The following is an 18,898-nucleotide window of genomic DNA, read 5'->3' as shown; positions in this document are numbered from 1 at the left end:
ATATTTATGTTAATAAATATAGTTCAACAATGGACAGTCTTTATATTATTTGCAAATGTCAAAAAACACAAAATAAACTAAAATGTTTCAGAAATCAGTCACCTGTGACCGTGGTATTTGTTATGAGTGTCAGTGTGACCAACAGTAACAACACCAGCTGCAGGAGCAGATCCGTCCATAACGACACCATCTGAAGATGTGGTGACACAGAGCCCTGCATTGTTACACGCCTCAACTGTACTGTAATACTTCACTCCAGGGATGAAGGCATCTGTCCAGTTATGATCTGAAACATGTTCACACACATTAGAGATTTCATGTGTAGGTAGCCAAGTTATGAAAGCTTTCACTCATCACACGGTAAGCCTGGTTTCGATTCCCCAAAAGGGTACAGTGAGTGAAGCCAATGACTGGTGCTCCCGTTGACAGTTTGCTATAATATTGCAAAACTAAAGTTTTGTGGATGTCCTCCGTTAACATTTAAATTGCTCCATAGTTACTTGTCTGAAGTCCAACAGACAGGAGAGGCTTGACGTCCAAAACGCCTGGTAAAGTCCCAAGTCCTATTCTGTAGCCTTGTATCCCAGAGTGAGGGTCATGAAACCCAGTCCAATGGCTGCCTAACTCAGTTGTGCTTTTTTGATAGTCCACCTCATCCTTAGGTAAAAGACAAGTGATAAGTTTGTTAGAATTATATAGTTTGCATAAACCAATGTGGATTTAAAGACCTGCCATCCAGGAAGAACCACCAAGCACCAAACCCAAGGACATAAATACAAATGTAACAAAAAGCAAAATATAATTATATTGAACAACCACGTTTAGGTGACGCTAAATCTCCATCAATGAAGGTAAAGTACTCAAACAACAAGTAAAATGCATGCCGAAAGCACCTCGTTAATTGTCAGTGGAGATGGGTTATAATTTAATATAAATGACAGTATACAGACTAAAACGACCCTCACCTTTCTTCCAATATAACCATCTCGAACAATACCAGCATATGGCTGGGAGTTGTCAATGGTGAATGACTTGGACATGCACAGAGACCGAAGCTGGGCGTTGTTGGTGGCCTAGAATTCAAAGAGTGAGGAACATATATGTAATTGTGTAACAAGAAGCAAATACAACAATTATTGCTTATTTAATTCTTCCTAGTGTTTACCTGAATTCTGATTTCATAGGCATGCCCTTCAATAAATGTATCATTAATGTCAATAATTGTAGATTTGGTTCTTGTTCCAAAACGTAGAGGTGGCACTTCTGTGTTGACGGATGTGAAAATATTCAGATGGTAGGACTCGATGCCACTTTCGGGGTCGAGGATATCTCTCCAGTTGATGTGAAGTGTCTTTGTCCTCAAAACCTTCTTGTGCGGGTACAGCCCTTCAACCTGAATCTCACCGCAGACAGGTGGGGTAAGATCGCCTACTACTTCAGGAGAAATACTCTCTGTCGTATGACCAACATGATCTTCAGCTGAAAAATATCAAACTGGTTGAAGCAATTTTCTATATACACAAGTAAAAACAATGTTCCTTTCAAATGCCACTGATTAGAAAAGGTTATGTGTTACCATCACCAAGCTGACTTTTAATATCCTTTTACTATTGGCTTGTTTTCCCTAAGATGTGTCATCATCACAATTTTATATTCAGTCAATAACACATGTTCATGATATAGTTGGATTTAACTCATGTGATTATGAACATGATTTTGCTGAGTTTGTTTCCTTCAGTTGAATCACCTTTGATTGCGACATAGTACACTTCTCCAGTCTTGATGGAAAGCCCCTCAGCTTGAAACGATGTACGTTCGCCAATCTTTGTCCATGCCATGACATTTTGACCACGAGGATAGTTCCCTTCAAACAAAAGGATGAAATGTAAAGTACAAGAGAAAATATGTGTAGAACTTTGCTATATCATTTGTTACATTCTCTCTACTCTGTATGTTCAAAACAGCTTCATACCGATAGCAATGGAGTATGACTTGATTGCGTGGGCATATGCAACTCCATGTGGCAGCTTGTCAGAGAACCCGGACCAGGTAATGACCATCCTTGAGGGATCGGTGATGTAGCCAGGCACTGCGTTAGTAACACTAACGGAACCTCCAACAGGGGGACTCTTGTCCACCACAAATCCATTTCCACAAATGGTGAAATACCTTTTTGCATTTTCACTGACATTGGCACATATGTAATAAGATTCGGAATCGTCAAAGTCAATCCTACCAAACCTGACAAATCCAGTTTGTGTAAATTTCCATGCCAAACAAGATATATCCGAATCACAGTCATACACTGGGACCTGTTGAATTCCTCTCATGATGAACCATGTGACGTTGCGGCAAGCTGTATTGGTGATGACAGAACACACTCTGCTGCGGCTGTTGATGAAGTCAACATCCAGCTCATGTAGCAGCTTTAGCCTTGTGCCAAGTCGTTCACTGTGGAGAATGTCTTCAATATTGGCCAGTCGCCGATCATCTGCAGGCAGTTCAAATAGTGCATGCTCACTATACGACGTAGCGTATGGGTTCAATGTCAGTTCAGCACATTTAGAACCAAACTGCCCAGATGGACAGAAGACTCGTACACACGTGAACAGTTTTTGATAAGAGTGGATCGGTAGCTTCAAGCATCTGGAGGTCTGAAATCAGAACGAATACCTATTCAACTGTTCAATAAAACAATTTGCTTTCCTAAGGAAATAGGACTTACGATATATTTCACACAATCATAGAATATGAAGTTATGTCAAGTGGTTCACTGATATATCGATATGGCTGTAATACTGCCGATATGACTTTAAATCTTAACTCGCTCACTCATTGATATACATCGTACACTATTTTGATAGTAACTATATTTAATAATAGTTATATCTTACTGATATCATCAAACGCATCATCAACATTTTTTTCACCTTGACATTGCAAGAGCCAGGATGTTCTTGCATCCATGTTGTCACTGGGCTGATATCTGATTCGGACTTGACGATTGCCCATTGAATGATGTAGCTCCCAGATATATTTAAGGACTCTCCGCAGTCAATACTTCCTACTTCAACAGATATGTTTGTACAGTCTCCAGTTTCATCTTGTATGACAGAAACGATATTCCCAATCTCTGGAATTCTAGATATTATCACGCCATCAGACAACTGTCCTGCGATACAGGTGTGTCCATAGCAAGGCGATACAGAAGCCCAATAATGGTGTCCTGTTTTTAAATTTAGATTTTCGAAACAATGTCCTGTGCTTCTTCCTGCTGTAACCGTTGTCTCGCTGATGATTCTGACACATGCTTCCGAAGATTCGTTGTTACATGTCCTTTCCAGTAACCTGAGATGGTAATTGGTGGCAAAATGCGTGTGTTCACTATTGCCCTCCCAGTGTAATTTGTAGGATGTCGTTGGAACCTGATAGTCAACATCTTGAACACACCTGTACACTTCAATGTTGTAACTACTTCCTTTTGCGAACCTTAACAAAAAAATTGGATTTGTTGTAAGAGGCAAAAACTCTACATGATAAGTTGAATTATCTACCATGTTGCTTCCAGTGGTGAATACATCATCTGACAGAAATGAGAAGCCGTCAAATGTTGTGATGTTTCTGACTACAGCACTGTAGTGCTGCCCAAGATGTAGTGGATTGTCAAATGTAACGTTAACGCTCATACTGTGAGAAAAGTTATGTAAATCAAGAAAGTTAACCAGCCTTTCATCATTTAGTTCACATGTAGGGCCATCATAGACAGAGATGGAATGAGAAACATCTGCCACAATCATAAATCCATCTGATGACGAAACAGTCTCTCCACCCGAACATTTCGCCCGAATAGATGTAAAGTACTTGACAAACGTCGAGAAAGTGGGTGACTTGATGCAAGCTGTTTGTATATCCGTCCCAGTGACACCAGTAAACGTTGCCACGTCATCCATACCCGCTGCTGACCCGATGCCTATCTCAAAAGTGACGTTTCTGTGATGTTTGAATCCAGACCAGTGAGCACAAGCTGAATACTGCTTGTGGAAGTCCACGTCTGTCAAGGAGTTGGCATATGAAGGATCTACATCCACGACCAGAGCTGGACCAGGAGGGAATAGTGACGGAAGACGGATTGACTCTGTTCTCACAGTAGTGAAGTGGCCTGCTGAATTGTAGACATACAACTCAAAGAGGCATCGTTTTCCAAGTTCTGAGTCCTGACGCTGCAGAAGGACCATTGGGTACTGGATGCAGCCAGCATGTCCCTCAGCTTTACACACCTCACTTGCCCCAGAAGGAGTCTGCAGTATTGGTGTAACATAGTTCTCGTCCATTACTGTAACACATCATACAACAACTTCAACTAGTTATCAACTATACAGCATAGCATGGGTGCTTACAGGGGAAAATACGGCAGATATTAATGTTTTCTTCTTTGATTGGCATTCTAGAAGTTGGGTAGATGAAGAATGAGGACTATTTTATGGATATACAACTTCTTTAATGTATTATAGGCGACGTTTCGACATAGATTCTAATGTCGTTGTCAAGCAAGTGGTACTTGGGAAGTAACGTGGGTAATATATATATACATGAGATGGTTGTACAATGGATGAGGGATGAGGCGAAAATGAGTTGTTCATCCTCATCCATTGTACAAATATCTCATGTATATATATCACCCATATTACTTCCCATGTACCACTTGCTTGACAACGACATTAGATTGTATGTCGAAACATGTCCATGAATTAAAACGAAGTACGTTTATCCGTGACACATTTTCAGCTATTTTAAACATTTGAGTGCAGATTGCAAAAGTCATTACTATCAGTGGCATAAAGATGCCATTAAAACTCACCTTGACTTATCAAAGTACTTATATATTTTCATCAGATGCTGTAAACATGGCCTACAGATCTAGTACATATACTGCCTTTCAGTTCAGATGATCTAAATGTGTGTTTTGTTTTCAATAATTATTTTGGATAAGTCTACATCACGCTTCAGTCACACCTAAATTGCACATTTCTGCCCAGTGTTTTCAAAATTGAAACAAATGGGCATATATATATTGTGTTGTTGAAGGTCACACTTAAGTTTTAGGTGCATGCCTCCGGAAGGTGTCAGATTAAAGGCAACGCTAATATACAGATAACATAGTACTAACAAAGGTATTATTATGTCAATGCATCAGGCATAACAGAAATTATGAAGGGAAAGGTATTTTTAAAAATTTCATTAAAAATATATACGTTCACCTTGCAACTGAGACTTACCCGCCCGGTATGTAACTGTGAACTGCTGATGTACTTCTTCAGGGTCTGAGAATGTGTGATTGGTCCAGGTGACTCTGATATGATCCCCAACTATCTCTGGAACTAGTGTCCCGTGAACGTCTGGGGGAGTGTCATCTATCATCACAGGCCCAAGGGTTGCCACTGACGAGACGCCAGCCTTGTTTTCTGTCTTGATGAATATGTAAAACTCCATCCTACTATCAAAACCAGTTTCATGACTGTGGAAACTTGTCTTCCCATGGGTAGGTTTATAGTTGGCTAGATCTGGCTTGTTATATGTCGACGCATCAAACCCAAACCCTACGAAGGAATCGCGAATTTGGCTTTCGATTTCAGTAAGACTCCAGTTCAGAACAACTTTGTGAAACGGCACATAAATGACAGTCTCATTCAGATATGGTAGATCCCTACACAGGCTATCAGCTGTCTCGTTGTCTATGTAACGTCCATATACTTTGGGAAAACGCAGATTCATGTCTGGGTTGTTAAGACATCTTTCCTGACACACCTGCACCATTGGAAGCCTAGCCATTGTCATATTAGAGTTAATTAGCCATGGTTGATCAAATATGCATTGGAGACTAGATAAAGCAGATGCCTGGTGGAGGGTAATGTTTTCTATGATTGGTGGGGAGAGATCAAATGTAATACCATCTGAGCAGGTAACATCAGAAGGCTCTAGAGCATTGTTGACAGCAGCAAGTGAAGTAAAGTATCTGCCTTCTTTAGGGAAAACTAGTGATAAACTTTCTGTTGTTGCTTTTCGAATGATGACATGGCTGGTGTTTACTTGCTTCAGTTCATCAATACTAAGGCATTTGTCTGCTAAGCCTACGATGTAGTATCGGATACCGCTCTCATGGTCAATAAAACCTCGCCAACTGATCAGTATATGCCCTTCACTGGTGTAATCTATGTCTGGACCATCAATGCTCCCTTCTTGAACGATGCCAACAACAGGAGGAGACTCATCAACCAGCACATCCAGGTGAGCAAAACTCTTTAGCATGGCCCCATTAGTTATGAAGAGGGTGAAGTAATACTCTCTGTTGTGTTGGCCCGTGTTAGTATTATTGGCTTTAAGAGAAGTCCTGCCTAGGTCCAGTGTATAATTCTGGAATTCACAGGGCCCAACAGATGGACAGTAACAATCTGGCCCTCGTGGACACCTAACCTGAAAACAAACAAATATTTCCTTAAACGTGAAACCTGTAGGGCATATACATTATAACGGATATGATGGATCTATTACGCATTGTGATGCCGGTGAATTTCGTTTACTAAAACCCTACACATCATTCCAGTACCAACTCTAGTTCACTTTTATTAATTAAAAAATGAATTTACCTTTTTTATATAAACACTTGCAATGTATTTGGCAGTAATGGGAATAGATGTATTTGAACATCGGATGATAGTTGTCCAATTAGTAAACGAATCAGTGTATCCTGGACTAACATTTCTCATGCGATTTTATATGCATTGAGAGTAATGTTCAGAGCTAGACAAAAATGATTGCCCATTTTTATTAACACATCTGATCTTCTTGCATGCATGGAATATCCAAATAAGGCGAGGTTCTTTTCATAATATAAATCAAACTCAAAATACGATTATCATAAATCCCAATATGAAATAAATAAATGTTACAACACTCCATTTGTTTCCAAATTCAACTGGGTATTACCTGAGCATCGAGTTTCCGGACAGGAAGTGCACCGTTTCCGAGATCTGAGGCCGCATCAGTTGTTCCAAGCGCCCACAAGACAGATGTGATCCCACTGTGGACATCCCAAGCTCGAAACTGAAGAACCATCGTGGAGAGATCTGTGTTGTTGTGAACATATACCTGACTCGTTCCATCTCTAACTAGCCAGGTATCAGCGATGTCAGCCACACTCCTGTCTATGTGCACAACTACAGACTCTACAATGGTGTTCATCATTATGTCCTGGGCTTCAATCCAGATTTCATATGATTCACCATCCGTTAGATTCAGACCAAGACTCAGAGATTGGTTGGTAAAATCTGGAACTGATTCCCATGACGTTATTGAACCATTGTTGAGACTCCATTTGTACTTGAAACTTGTGATGCCATTGATACTCACAGTACCGGTGACAGGTAAAATGCCCGTCACTTGATCATATACACCTGATATACCATTGCCTGTGTCTCGTTTCACTTGGCAAAAATAGTTATTCGTTATGTAATAATCATTATGATAACGTTCCTTCCAGTCTAACTGAATGTTCCCATGGTGAGTTTGCCAAGTATATGTAGTATCCTTTGACGCAGATATGACCCTCAATACTCGAGATGTCCTAACCTGAAGTTCAGATGAATTATCGTACAACAGAAAACGTCGTGCAAATCTGACATTTCCAGCAACATCGTGGACTTCCACATATGTAACATACATGGCAGGCTCTGATGGGAGTGAGACTGTGATGTTCACACTGTTTCCGGTCAGCTGGCTTGATTTGAACACATGGTTGCCATGGTCCACATCCAGCGTATCAGGGCCAAGGTGTTTCATACCATAAATATCCATCCTAAAATACTTCATTCCTGAGGCTTGTTCTGGATTTCCAGATTCAGGATAGGGATCTACCCAGCCTGACACACCAACAGTGATGTTAGGGTATTTAGTTGTTCTTGTGGATAGACGCATGGGGCTGTCAGAGGAACAAGGGAATCTTGAATCTCGTGTACAGTGAACTGGGGCAGCATTGTCGTATCTAAAGCAGATGATCTTGCTTTCGGGAAGCGGTGTAAATCTCTTGTTGCCAACGATGTCTCCTGTGAAGTTTTTGTAATCAAATGAACCCCCAGAAAAGACCTTAATTAGACCACATAACCTGAAAGTATAATTTCAAATGTGTTGTTTTTCATTTAAATGACACGTTTAATGATGATTATGTATCTGAGAACGTGTGATAGTATTTGTATATACGATAGATCTGCATCAGTTATCCAATAAGTGGACAGATGACAACAAAATGAATGAACATTAAACAATTATTTACCATTAGTGAATATCAACTTTAGTTACGCGGAGATGAACATACAGTTACACAAGTTACCATTCTCCATTTTGCAGGGAGGATGAACCAAGCAGTACTCTGTCACAGGACATAAGAGGTGAAGGTGTTAAAGACGACAGGGTCTTGTTGCAGTTGCCACCTCCCCTCAACGTGGTGGAAGATAAAATGTGTTGTCTACCTTCAACATGTAAAGATATTGATTGAGACACTCTCGCCTTCAGGGATCAAGAAGAAAATATCCTTTTTATCTTTTTGTCACCACCTAGTAATAGAACTTACTGAAAGTGATTCATAAAGAAATGGTTCATAAACTGCTTGGGTTATTTTTATATTGGATGCTCTCATGGGTCGTCATCAGTGATCAATTTAGTAGCGCAGAAATATATGGATATGATTGTATGGCATATATCACCTTTCCAAGACAGATACATAAACATAGTTCCCGAGGAAGAGAACATAAATATGGAAAGTGACTTAAATTATCCGGCACAGTGGGAGACCAGTGAGGGACAAATCTTTTCATTTGCTGGCTTGAAGACTTGTTTATCTATACTATAATCTACATTGGGATCTCAACACAATAATACAAAGATTAAAAGACTTTTTGTAGGTTAGTCAATCATCTGGAATCACCAGCAATCGATTTTTGGGTCGGCACACTGTCTCTGCATTTTACGGATGGCTATTTCTTGAGGCATATATATTATACAGTTGTAAACAAATTATCTTGAAAGCCATAACATAATATATTTTATTTCATTCAAGATGGCAAATCACAATAGCTATTCAGGACCCATTTGACATATATGTGATGCTAATATAGATCATGAACGCCTTTTTCAGTCAAATAGGGTTAAGTGACGTTATATGTACCCTCCATTGATAGATAGAGGGTCACGGATTTTTAAAGTTTATGATCCTGACGAGACAACAAAATCAAAATCAAATTCGAACTGATTATGTTTCAGGGTTTGATGCACCAGACCCGTTCTCAAGCAACATGCAAGAATCACTTCACACTTTCCTTCCGCAACCAACAATCACCCTGTTTTAACCGTTCAAAAAGGTGTTTAATACATCTCACTCCCTCGGGGCGGTGTTAAGGCGTTCGCCCGTCACGCTGGAGACCCGGGTTAGATTCCGCACATGGGTACAATATATGAAGCCTATTTCTGGTGTCCCCCGCCGTGATAATTCTGCTATATTGCTAAAAGCTGAAAACTAAACTCACTCTCACTCACTCACTCACTCAATATTGATCGGATGCAATAGTCCATTCTACCTGTGAGATCTGTTCTTGTAACTCTCAGGTTACTGTCCACGACGCCGATATAGGTTCTGCTGATGTATACAGGCGGAGTTGATAATACCTTTTTATGAAACTCAGCTGTTATTCTGAAAGACATTGACTCAGGTTGTATGTTGATATATACGTCTCTCTGTGAATAACAGTCTGTGGTGTTGCCAATACTGGTACTGTTCCTGACCTCATGTCTGTGGTCTTCTATTCCAACGTTGCAAGTGAGCAAATCCGCCTTTGTGGTAACTAGAACATAAGATATTTGAGTGTTTGTGTGGATACAGGCAAACATATGCATAATGCAGTTTAAGCGACTATTATTGAAATCACACGAGGAGTGGTAAGGCAATGAATGAAAGCAGCACCCAAATTGCGAGCTAGAGGAATGCTTTTGAAATGCAGTCCAGTTGATCGCTAGTCACCAAATTCAATAATTACAACTTTAAGATTATTGATATATCAAAGGCAAACCATGGACCAACATCGTGATACACGTCTCTCCATCTACTGCGGACGGGGTCCCACTGTGATGAGTTCTTAAATTTTGAAACACTCACTGTCACAGGTGGAGTTCCCTGACTTCCTGAATCCACTTTCACACGAGCAGGATGTCATCAGACCACTGGAACAGCTGCCAGGCCAGCACCACCTGTTGTCCACGTATGAGCAAGTCACTGGAATATACATAGAGTGGTATTGTGTATTGGGTGAATATCAATTATGTTACACATAAATCTTGGGATATGAGGATCAGATGCAGTTCACGTTCATAATGATTTCTGTTGATTGATTTATATGTAATACATCCAATTGGATTGACATAAAAGGTCCACTACAAACGTATAACCTTGCTGCAACACTAGAATGTAATGATATCGAATTATATTCGACAAACAACGTCTAGCTTACAGTTTCATTATCCTTAGGAACTGATGCATATGTAAAGATTTTGTGAAATTCAGTACTCGAGACTCCATGTGAGTTGAAGTCAATCATTATCAAACAATTTATTGGTGATCTTGATTTGTAGGGTTATGCACATTTTAACAACTTTTAGGTAGCTCTAATGAATACACTCACGGTCACACCTCTCCTTGTCTAGACTCAACCACTGCAGGGACATTTCAACTGTACTTCCCATATCCCGACAAGAAGCTGGAATGCAAAATGATTCTGTCAGATAGTTACTTCATCAACGAAGTTACATTAACAAATGTGTATCAAAACGGTACGTAAATGATGTGGTCTCATGTACCTTCTCCGGAAGTCAACCATTATACACTACTTCAAACCCCTTCGAGGAGCTACCCACTATTTCATCTGAGTTATCAAAATGTATTGTACCAAATTTAAGGGGAGTTAACTCTTTCCTCTCATCTCACATTACATCTCAAGTCACAAGAAGACAAGCAATCGTGTGGAGATCATTCATACCCTGGACACTCTGCGTATCTCTTATACGTTAAAGTTGGGCATTCCCGTAATTATTACAAAGTTGTCTTTTTCTGCCAACATCAGTGGTGTGCACGCACAGTACTTGGCAAAGCTGCAGTAATTTCCTGACTACAAAAAGGACATTTTACTTCAACGTTTTAATAATGGATCCAGCACTTGTCCAGGTATTGTCATCAAGTCACGTTTACAGTGATGATAGACACATCCCCATAACATGACGGACCCTGCACCAAAGGCAACATTTGGTTGAATATTTCTTACTGCCAATGCTCAATTTCGTTACCTCAAAAAGCGTCCATCAGTTGCAAAAATATTGTCCCTCTGATGGGGTACAGTAAGTCCATCTCATTCAAGGTATATTTTATCTACCACTAGTTTTAAACGTAGAATATTTGTCATTTTAACTTGGCTACAATTCCTCAATATTTCCAGCGACTGAAGAGATGGTGTAAATCCAGCTAGGGTCCATGCAGGTAGCAAAAGTATTATACGTCCCCATGCATGCCCCCTCGTATGGTGATCTACCATCAGTTGTTGGCGAGCTAATGCCAATTTTGATATTGTATTGTTCTGTGGAAATATTGTTTTATGGCTACATGCTAGTTTACATCTGTGATAATCTAGATATTGTACTGTCCTTCGTTGACGGATTTTTATATTGCCTAAGTTTAGTTTTAATACACAACACCCATAGTCACGATATGGCTGAAATATTTCGGGTGTGACTTTAAATTTAACTCACTCACTCACTCCATCACGAAGAAAGAATCGGTTCAATCAGACCAATGTATTCTTCGCCATGTCATCAGATTTCAGCTTTGCCGTTATAAACAACCCGTGAAGGTCCGGGTGAGAATTGGCCTTCAGCAATCCATGCTTGTCTTGAGAGGCGACAAACGGGATCGGGTGGTCAGGCTAGTTGACATGGTTGACACATGTCATCGTACCCAAGTTGCGTAGATCATGATGTTGATCACTGGATTGTCTGGTCATGACTCCATTATTTACAGACCGCCGCCATATAGCTGGAATATTGCTCAGTGCTGCGTTAAACGACAACCAAACCAAACCGTGGTAAACACTAAGCAAAATGTGCTTGTTTGTGGTGATTGTTTACAGTTGTATCCTGCTCTTCTTTTGCGATTCCGGCCTGTTCTCTTGGAGACCCGGTGAGCAGGTAACCAACCAGTGGCGCTTCAGAACAGTGCTTGTGACAAATGGATGTCGCCGAGTGAGCCTCATTAGTGAACTGTCTTCACGATCTGACGTCACCATGAGTTGTCCAGAACGTTGGTTCATTGTATTTTTTCTGACCTAACGACTGACAACTGTGTACTGTATATTCATTTCCCGACCAACTGCTTTAAAGGAGATTGCCTGAGTAATGCATACCAATAATTTACCATCTCTGGCCATCTCATAATCTTCTTACCATGGTGGCAGAAACATTACTGAACACTGTAATCCATGCAGGTTAAATGTGACACGTGCACGAATTGCTCTGGTTGAAATTTGTTCGTTTGCCTCTTGACATGCTCCGCAGAGTGTGTTTGAAAAACTCTCCCCACCCTGTACACTGCAGTGATAATTTCTTAAATGAACATTATTATCATACGTATGGCAAGCTTACCTTAAACCTAATTCTGTTTGCGGTCAACATAGTTAGGGGTGCTCAACTTTTTCCAGGTGTACATATTGTAATTTCCATCTTGCCTTTGGCTCTTATTTTGCATTTTTTGGAGGCTTTTTAGGCTTTATTATGTGTCCTCAGATGGACAAATTCCTATCGGGGAATTTACTCAAGTGGTCCTGTCCTCACTCATGACTTTATAAAAATGTTAATAATGTATAAACGGCCTTTTTAAAACAATTTCACAAACTATAAATGTATCAATATGAAAATTTATCACCATGTGTTGAGGTCACTAGACGTCATCTCAGATAAACAATCTGATCCATAATGCATGAACTAGTTAAGTGACCTTCTTCCATCAGCGTAAAAGGACTACCCACAGCGTAAGAGTTAATTACAATTCCAGAAGATTCACTGTGACCTTCAGTTTCCCCAAGCTCCTATAGTGAGAATACAAATTGAGCTATAGTCAAGACAAACAAACAAACAAACAAACAAACAAAAAACGTTGAAAGATCATTTTTACATTTTCTAAAGCCTTCAATTCTGTCAACAAACAAAACATTTGGTTTTATTCGAAAGAGAAGGACTTGGTTCACCCATGGATAAAGTGTTTCTGTCTGTGTACCAATTTGTGAAAGCTTCTGTGTGTGTAAATCTAACATTGTAAATAGCCCTAGGTGTACAACAAGGTCGTGTTCTTAGTCCGTTTCTGTTCTCATTATTTATAATGAATTGGTCAAAGAAACTTCGTTCACTTGCAAAAATGTTGGTAGTTGTAACACACTGTCCTTCCAATATACAAGACTAAATTTCGCTGTAAACTATTGCGTTGAATGTGGAATGTTACTATGATAATGATTATATATTTCAGGTTGAGTACATCTTTATATATTTAGGTATTTGAGTAAAAATTTGATGACTGTTTTACATATATTTCTGAAGGATATTTCTTCAGTGCACTTTAAGTTGATAAATTTATGACGAACATGGATCTGCCGAGAGGATATTTCCTCTTGGAATTGCGACAATTATGCGCGGTTTCTTTAAACGATGAAACTTAAAAGTTATGTATTTTATCATTCTCTTTCCACAGAGGTTACTTGCCATATCTTCCTACGAACCACTGTTCTAATAGTAAAATCCCCTAGCGGCAAAACATCGCAACACGAATTATCTCCCGTTTTTCTATCCAATCAGAACACGTGTTACATCGACTTAGATCCAACTTGACTAATGCAAGCAAATATGGGGCAACACATATCCCTCCTCTGCCGGGGACTTGTGTTGATGTGACACACAAGACACTTAATGGCTAGCATGTCCGTTGTCAACGAAGGCGATGGAGACGCCATTGATCTGCCGTTACATGACTGAGTTCTGTCTAGAAGAAACGTGTGCGCATCAAGCAGGGGAAGAGGTTCCAGTTTTCCCGAAGCATACGGAAATTACCGAGCCCTTGCGAATGATTACTTTTAAAACAACGTCGCTGATTGCACAACTTAATCTGATTGCAACCATGAAAGGGCCGTATTAGAGTGAGTGAGTGAGTTATTATTTAACGTCACATCGGCAATATTTCAGCCATATCGTGACGAGAACACTTGACATTGAAATAGAATATATATAGAGATTAGAAAACCTGCCGACAATGGACAGTAAAGCAACTAGAGTATCACAGATATATATGTAAAACTAGTAATTGAATCTAAAACATTTTAACTATAGGGGACAACACAATATAAAAATGGGCTATAGATCGCTAACAACTGAAGGTAGATCACCATACTAGGGACCATGGGGACTTACAGTACGGGCCGTATTAGAACAGAGGTTCGTAGGAAGATATGAAAAGTATCCTCTGTGGGAAGAGAATGGTATTATATATGAGAAAAATATTATTGATCAACATGTATTGATATCCTGAACAGATACACTACAGAGTCAAATTTAGAGGGGGTGATTTAATCCTGTCCCATTTTCACAGGTGTACATTCTTTTTACTTGGTTGAACTGGAAAGTATCAACGACTATGTGTCTGTGGAACCCCAACTAGTACATCTGTCTGGCACTGAACAGACATGACTGACTTAGAAGGCAAACTTGCCACAGCTGTTGTTAAAATATTTCACTTTTGTATTTTTGGATGGCGTTTCTGACGTAGGTGTCTTGTTTTATATTTTGTGTCGTTTCGTTTGTATGTGAAACACTTGACGGTTGTGACTCCCTAGTCTTGCAATTCATCGCCAATTGTTAACGACGTGTCATCAACTCATGAAACCAATTCAAATTAAGGCCAACTGTGGGAATGTAAGTGAAAGGGAATTTGACCGTTATTGGACGATACCAGAGCACCTTATTTTCCTGAAGCTAAACATTTTTATCGGTCAAAAGTCCTTTTTTTGAGTTTGCAAATCGAAGGAAAAACTCCGATTCATATACAACCACGGTGCAGTTGGATGACTACCACCTGCCAAATGTTTATCCCAATATTCCATGTAGATGATGCCAATGTGGGGGATCGGAAGTGAGGACTGATGACACTATTTAACTATACTACTCAAAACAAGTTAAGGGTCACAACTGTTAATGGCCATAACTACAAATATAAATAACAGTGAAATGTAGCGATCATATAACAACTCGAGCCAACATTTCATGATAACAATAACGGGAGACAAAAACAGCAGGAATGTCAGTGATTGCTGATCAATAAGGTCAAAGTGACCTACTGTCAGAAGTGAAAATTCAAACGCCAACATTGGACTAATGACGGATGTAACCACCTCGAGCAGTAAGACAAGCAGTACACCTCTGTCTCATACTGTTCACCAGACGTTGCAAGAAGGCTTGGGGTATTGCCTGCCATTCTGGAATGAGATACTGGGCCAGTTCTGCACAGTTGTTTGAAGGGGCGTGGTTGCTACGACGGCGACGTCCTAACTCGTGCCAAGCATGTTCAATAGGGGCTAAATCCTCTGAATATGCCGGTCATTCCATGTGCTGAACATTGTTCTGTCTAAGTAAGTCCGTCATGACATGGCCACGGTGTGGTCGGGCATTGTCATCTTGGAATACGGATCCAACGCCGATACGTTGTAAACATGGCAAAACAAGGGGCCTGATAATCTCCCGTAGATAGCGATTTCCTGTCAGGTTACCATTAATGACATAGAGAGGTGTCCTTTGATGAAAGGAAAATGCACCCCAAACCATGATACCCCCGCCTCCAAATGGCAAACGTTGGTTGACGTTGACGTCAGCAAACGTCTCTCCTGGACGCCGATACGCACAAGTTCTACCATCATATTGAACTGTAGAGTATACCTAGACTCGTCGGAGAGAAGAACTGACGCCCACTGAGCACGTTGCCGCCCTGTGTCGCTGATGGAGTGATGGTCGTACTGCTGGTCGCCGTGCCCGAAGATTGTTCCTCCTCAGTCGGTTCCTGACGGTCTCATCAGATACCAGGGTACCTGTGGCAGCTCTCAGTTTGTCACGGAGTTGTCTGGCAGTTACTCTGCGTTGTCGGACGGCCATATTTGTCAGGTATCGGTCTTCTCTAGGAGTTGTTGATGGAGACCTGCCAGAACGTGGTCGATTATTCAGCGTTCCAGTCACACGAAACCGTTGCCAAAACCTTCCAATGACACTCTGACTCACATTTAGTCTCCGAGCCACACTGCGTTGAGTTTCACCATCTTGAAGCCAGGCAAGAGCTCTTCCTCTGTCTGTCTTGCTCAGTTGACGTCTTGCCATTGTTGAATTTCAAGTGACAATAGCAATGTGACAATTGCAAGTTTTATAGGGAAAATAAGCATGCACAGCACTAATTCCACGAACATCACTTGCAAATGCTGTTCATGATGAAACATCATCTTCAACATGCACAGTGGTGGAGTTTTTGTGAAGCACTCGATGTTTCAATTTGTTCATTTTTTAACACCCTACCACATGATGACTATTGGCACCACGGTTATCTGCAGCCTTTATCCAGGTTCTGCAATGTTTTTCAATGACGTACCATACACGGGGTGTAAAAATTTCATTCATATGTAATGCAACCAACCTCATCAGTAACATTACATGATGATATCGCATGACCCTTAACTTGTTTTGAGTAGTATATATGAAGTCGAAATCCAACCTACGTGCACATTCTGTTCTCCCTCCTGATAAGTTGAAGATGACGTTGTATTTATTGGGTGGATTGCATGTATGACAGGTCCGGCAACGCTGTGTTTGACAGTTTGGTATGACAGGACATCCTGTGACAAAACAAAAGACAAATAGAAATCATGAAATTGAACACAACATTATAATTGATGTACATGCTATTCAGATATATTTTCATCGATTTATGTTGTATGTAAGAGACATAATTAGTGGTTGACATTTGCACTGCATAAAATGTGATTGATTTTGACGCTATAATACTACTCTCTCTGAATTTAATTAAGTTTTCATAAGTTCAGTGTGTACCTACCTGTAGTATGCGTGAGGTCTTTAGCATTGTTATTGCCAATTAACCAGCAGTAGCATCCAAACGTATACTTTACACCCGGTTCAGAAAGTTCATTAATGTACACCTGTAAAAAAGAAGTGTCAAGAGATATTTCTACATGTGACCTCCCGTGAAGATATGCACAGTTCCTCATTCCTGGGAAAGCCAGTTATGTTCTAAAGCACGGAAATATTAGATTTCACATATCACATATTTGGCACAATAATAGCGATTCTAAGATGCTTCGGTGAAAGAGCAAAGGCGCCGACAGTACTTTATCAGACGATAATGTGCACTTTTTGCATTACGTCACAATGTGTGGGCGTCACTGCGCAATTCTAGTCTACCCCCTCGTAATCGAACACGTTTGCATTACGTCACAATGTAACCGACGTCACGATGCATGTCAGTTGTCATCGCCTCGTACAGCCTCCTCCAGTAAACTGTTCCGTTGCATCCCGTTTCTGGTTTGCGGTTGCTTCACTCAGATAACATCACGAGTGGAAACATTACGTTTATGTTTTCCGACGGATAACAAGTCTCAGTTCGACAATTTTACATCCTCACGGTACTTTCGCGTCAATAGAACAGCGCGTCAGTTAGCCCTATGCGAGGATTCTTAATTTAGGTCACCCAAAGCGTCGTTTGTTTTCTGCCTTAGATTAATCGTAATTATCCTTAGAAAGTCTTAAATTTGGCATCTTAGAAAAGAAATACAGTTCGCTCTATCACAATGTATAGTGTAATAAAGCACACTTTCGCCCTGAACTATTATAACGTTAAAGCACTCGATCGCTTATAGTTCAGGGCGAAAGTGTGCTTTATTACACTTTACATGGTGGTAGAGCGCACTATGTTTCTTAATTCATAATCCTGCCGGTTAAGATGCATTCACCAAACGTATTGCCTATAGAAGATTTATACGACAGTGATGGTGAGCGTCGTTGTCAGGGAAGAGCATAAAATAGCGTTGATACAAACCTGCAATCATGAGTATATGAAGACACATTTGAAAACTCAGAATACAAATATTACCCAGTCCAACTTCCAATCAGCATTGCTTCTAGTGTTATCATGCCAAATCCTGAAACATATAATAACATTAGAGAACACGTGACAACAATTAAAACCAGAACTTTATGTTGAACTATATGAAGCCGCTTGATTTCCTATGACGTGCTAGACGTCAATAGGACCGCATATATGTATTGGAATGACATTTAGATGAGAAATCGCCTGCACAGATATGACACGTGACATCGAACACCGTAGGGAAGGTCAGCACAGGGGAGATCGACGTTGAGCTAACGTTTTCGGACGAATCAAATTTCACCCTCGCTTTCCATGACTTAAGGAATGGAGTTTTGAGACCTCCAAATGAGTGTTGGGCAGTTTCTGCGCCCCATATTGTGAATAGTAGCGGGGCAACATCATTACGACAGTGATGGCACTTTGTGTTGTGCTATGTTTCATCTTTCAAGATGAGAATACTCGTCCTCATCGTGCAATGATTGTCACCTTATTCTTCCAACAGTGAAACATCTATGTCAAGCCATGATCAGCACACAGTCCAGATCTAGACCATTTCAAATCTGATCAACTGAATGAGTTTGAATGGTCAGGAAGTTACGGCCTATGACCATTTTCCAACCAATCTCACTC

General features: G+C 40.3%; 1 protein-coding gene across 1 annotated transcript in view; it reads right to left on the bottom strand.

Annotated features, from left to right (window-relative positions):
- The window catches only part of LOC124283848, a 61,178-nt gene that overhangs the window by 5,437 nt on the left and 36,843 nt on the right, over positions 1-18,898 (bottom strand). Inside the window, exons 7-22 of the mRNA XM_046719879.1 lie at positions 18,272-18,320; positions 17,219-17,321; positions 16,884-17,000; positions 10,725-10,799; positions 10,202-10,318; positions 9,627-9,890; positions 8,384-8,522; positions 6,985-8,158; positions 5,277-6,471; positions 2,931-4,333; positions 1,973-2,654; positions 1,748-1,864; positions 1,166-1,479; positions 966-1,073; positions 501-657; positions 103-286 (exon numbers count right to left, since the gene is read on the bottom strand). Coding sequence (XP_046575835.1) covers positions 103-286; positions 501-657; positions 966-1,073; positions 1,166-1,479; positions 1,748-1,864; positions 1,973-2,654; positions 2,931-4,333; positions 5,277-6,471; positions 6,985-8,158; positions 8,384-8,522; positions 9,627-9,890; positions 10,202-10,318; positions 10,725-10,799; positions 16,884-17,000; positions 17,219-17,321; positions 18,272-18,320 — 6,198 coding nt within the window. The remainder of the gene's footprint in view (positions 1-102; positions 287-500; positions 658-965; positions 1,074-1,165; positions 1,480-1,747; positions 1,865-1,972; positions 2,655-2,930; positions 4,334-5,276; positions 6,472-6,984; positions 8,159-8,383; positions 8,523-9,626; positions 9,891-10,201; positions 10,319-10,724; positions 10,800-16,883; positions 17,001-17,218; positions 17,322-18,271; positions 18,321-18,898) is intronic.

The sequence above is a fragment of the Haliotis rubra genome, unplaced genomic scaffold (assembly GCF_003918875.1).
Source record: "Haliotis rubra isolate DU_JTF1 unplaced genomic scaffold, ASM391887v1 Scf1097, whole genome shotgun sequence".
NCBI classification, from domain to species: Eukaryota; Metazoa; Mollusca; class Gastropoda; order Lepetellida; family Haliotidae; genus Haliotis; species Haliotis rubra.
The sequence above is the reverse complement of the archived record's forward strand: the minus strand, read 5'-3'. Positions and strand labels throughout refer to the sequence as shown.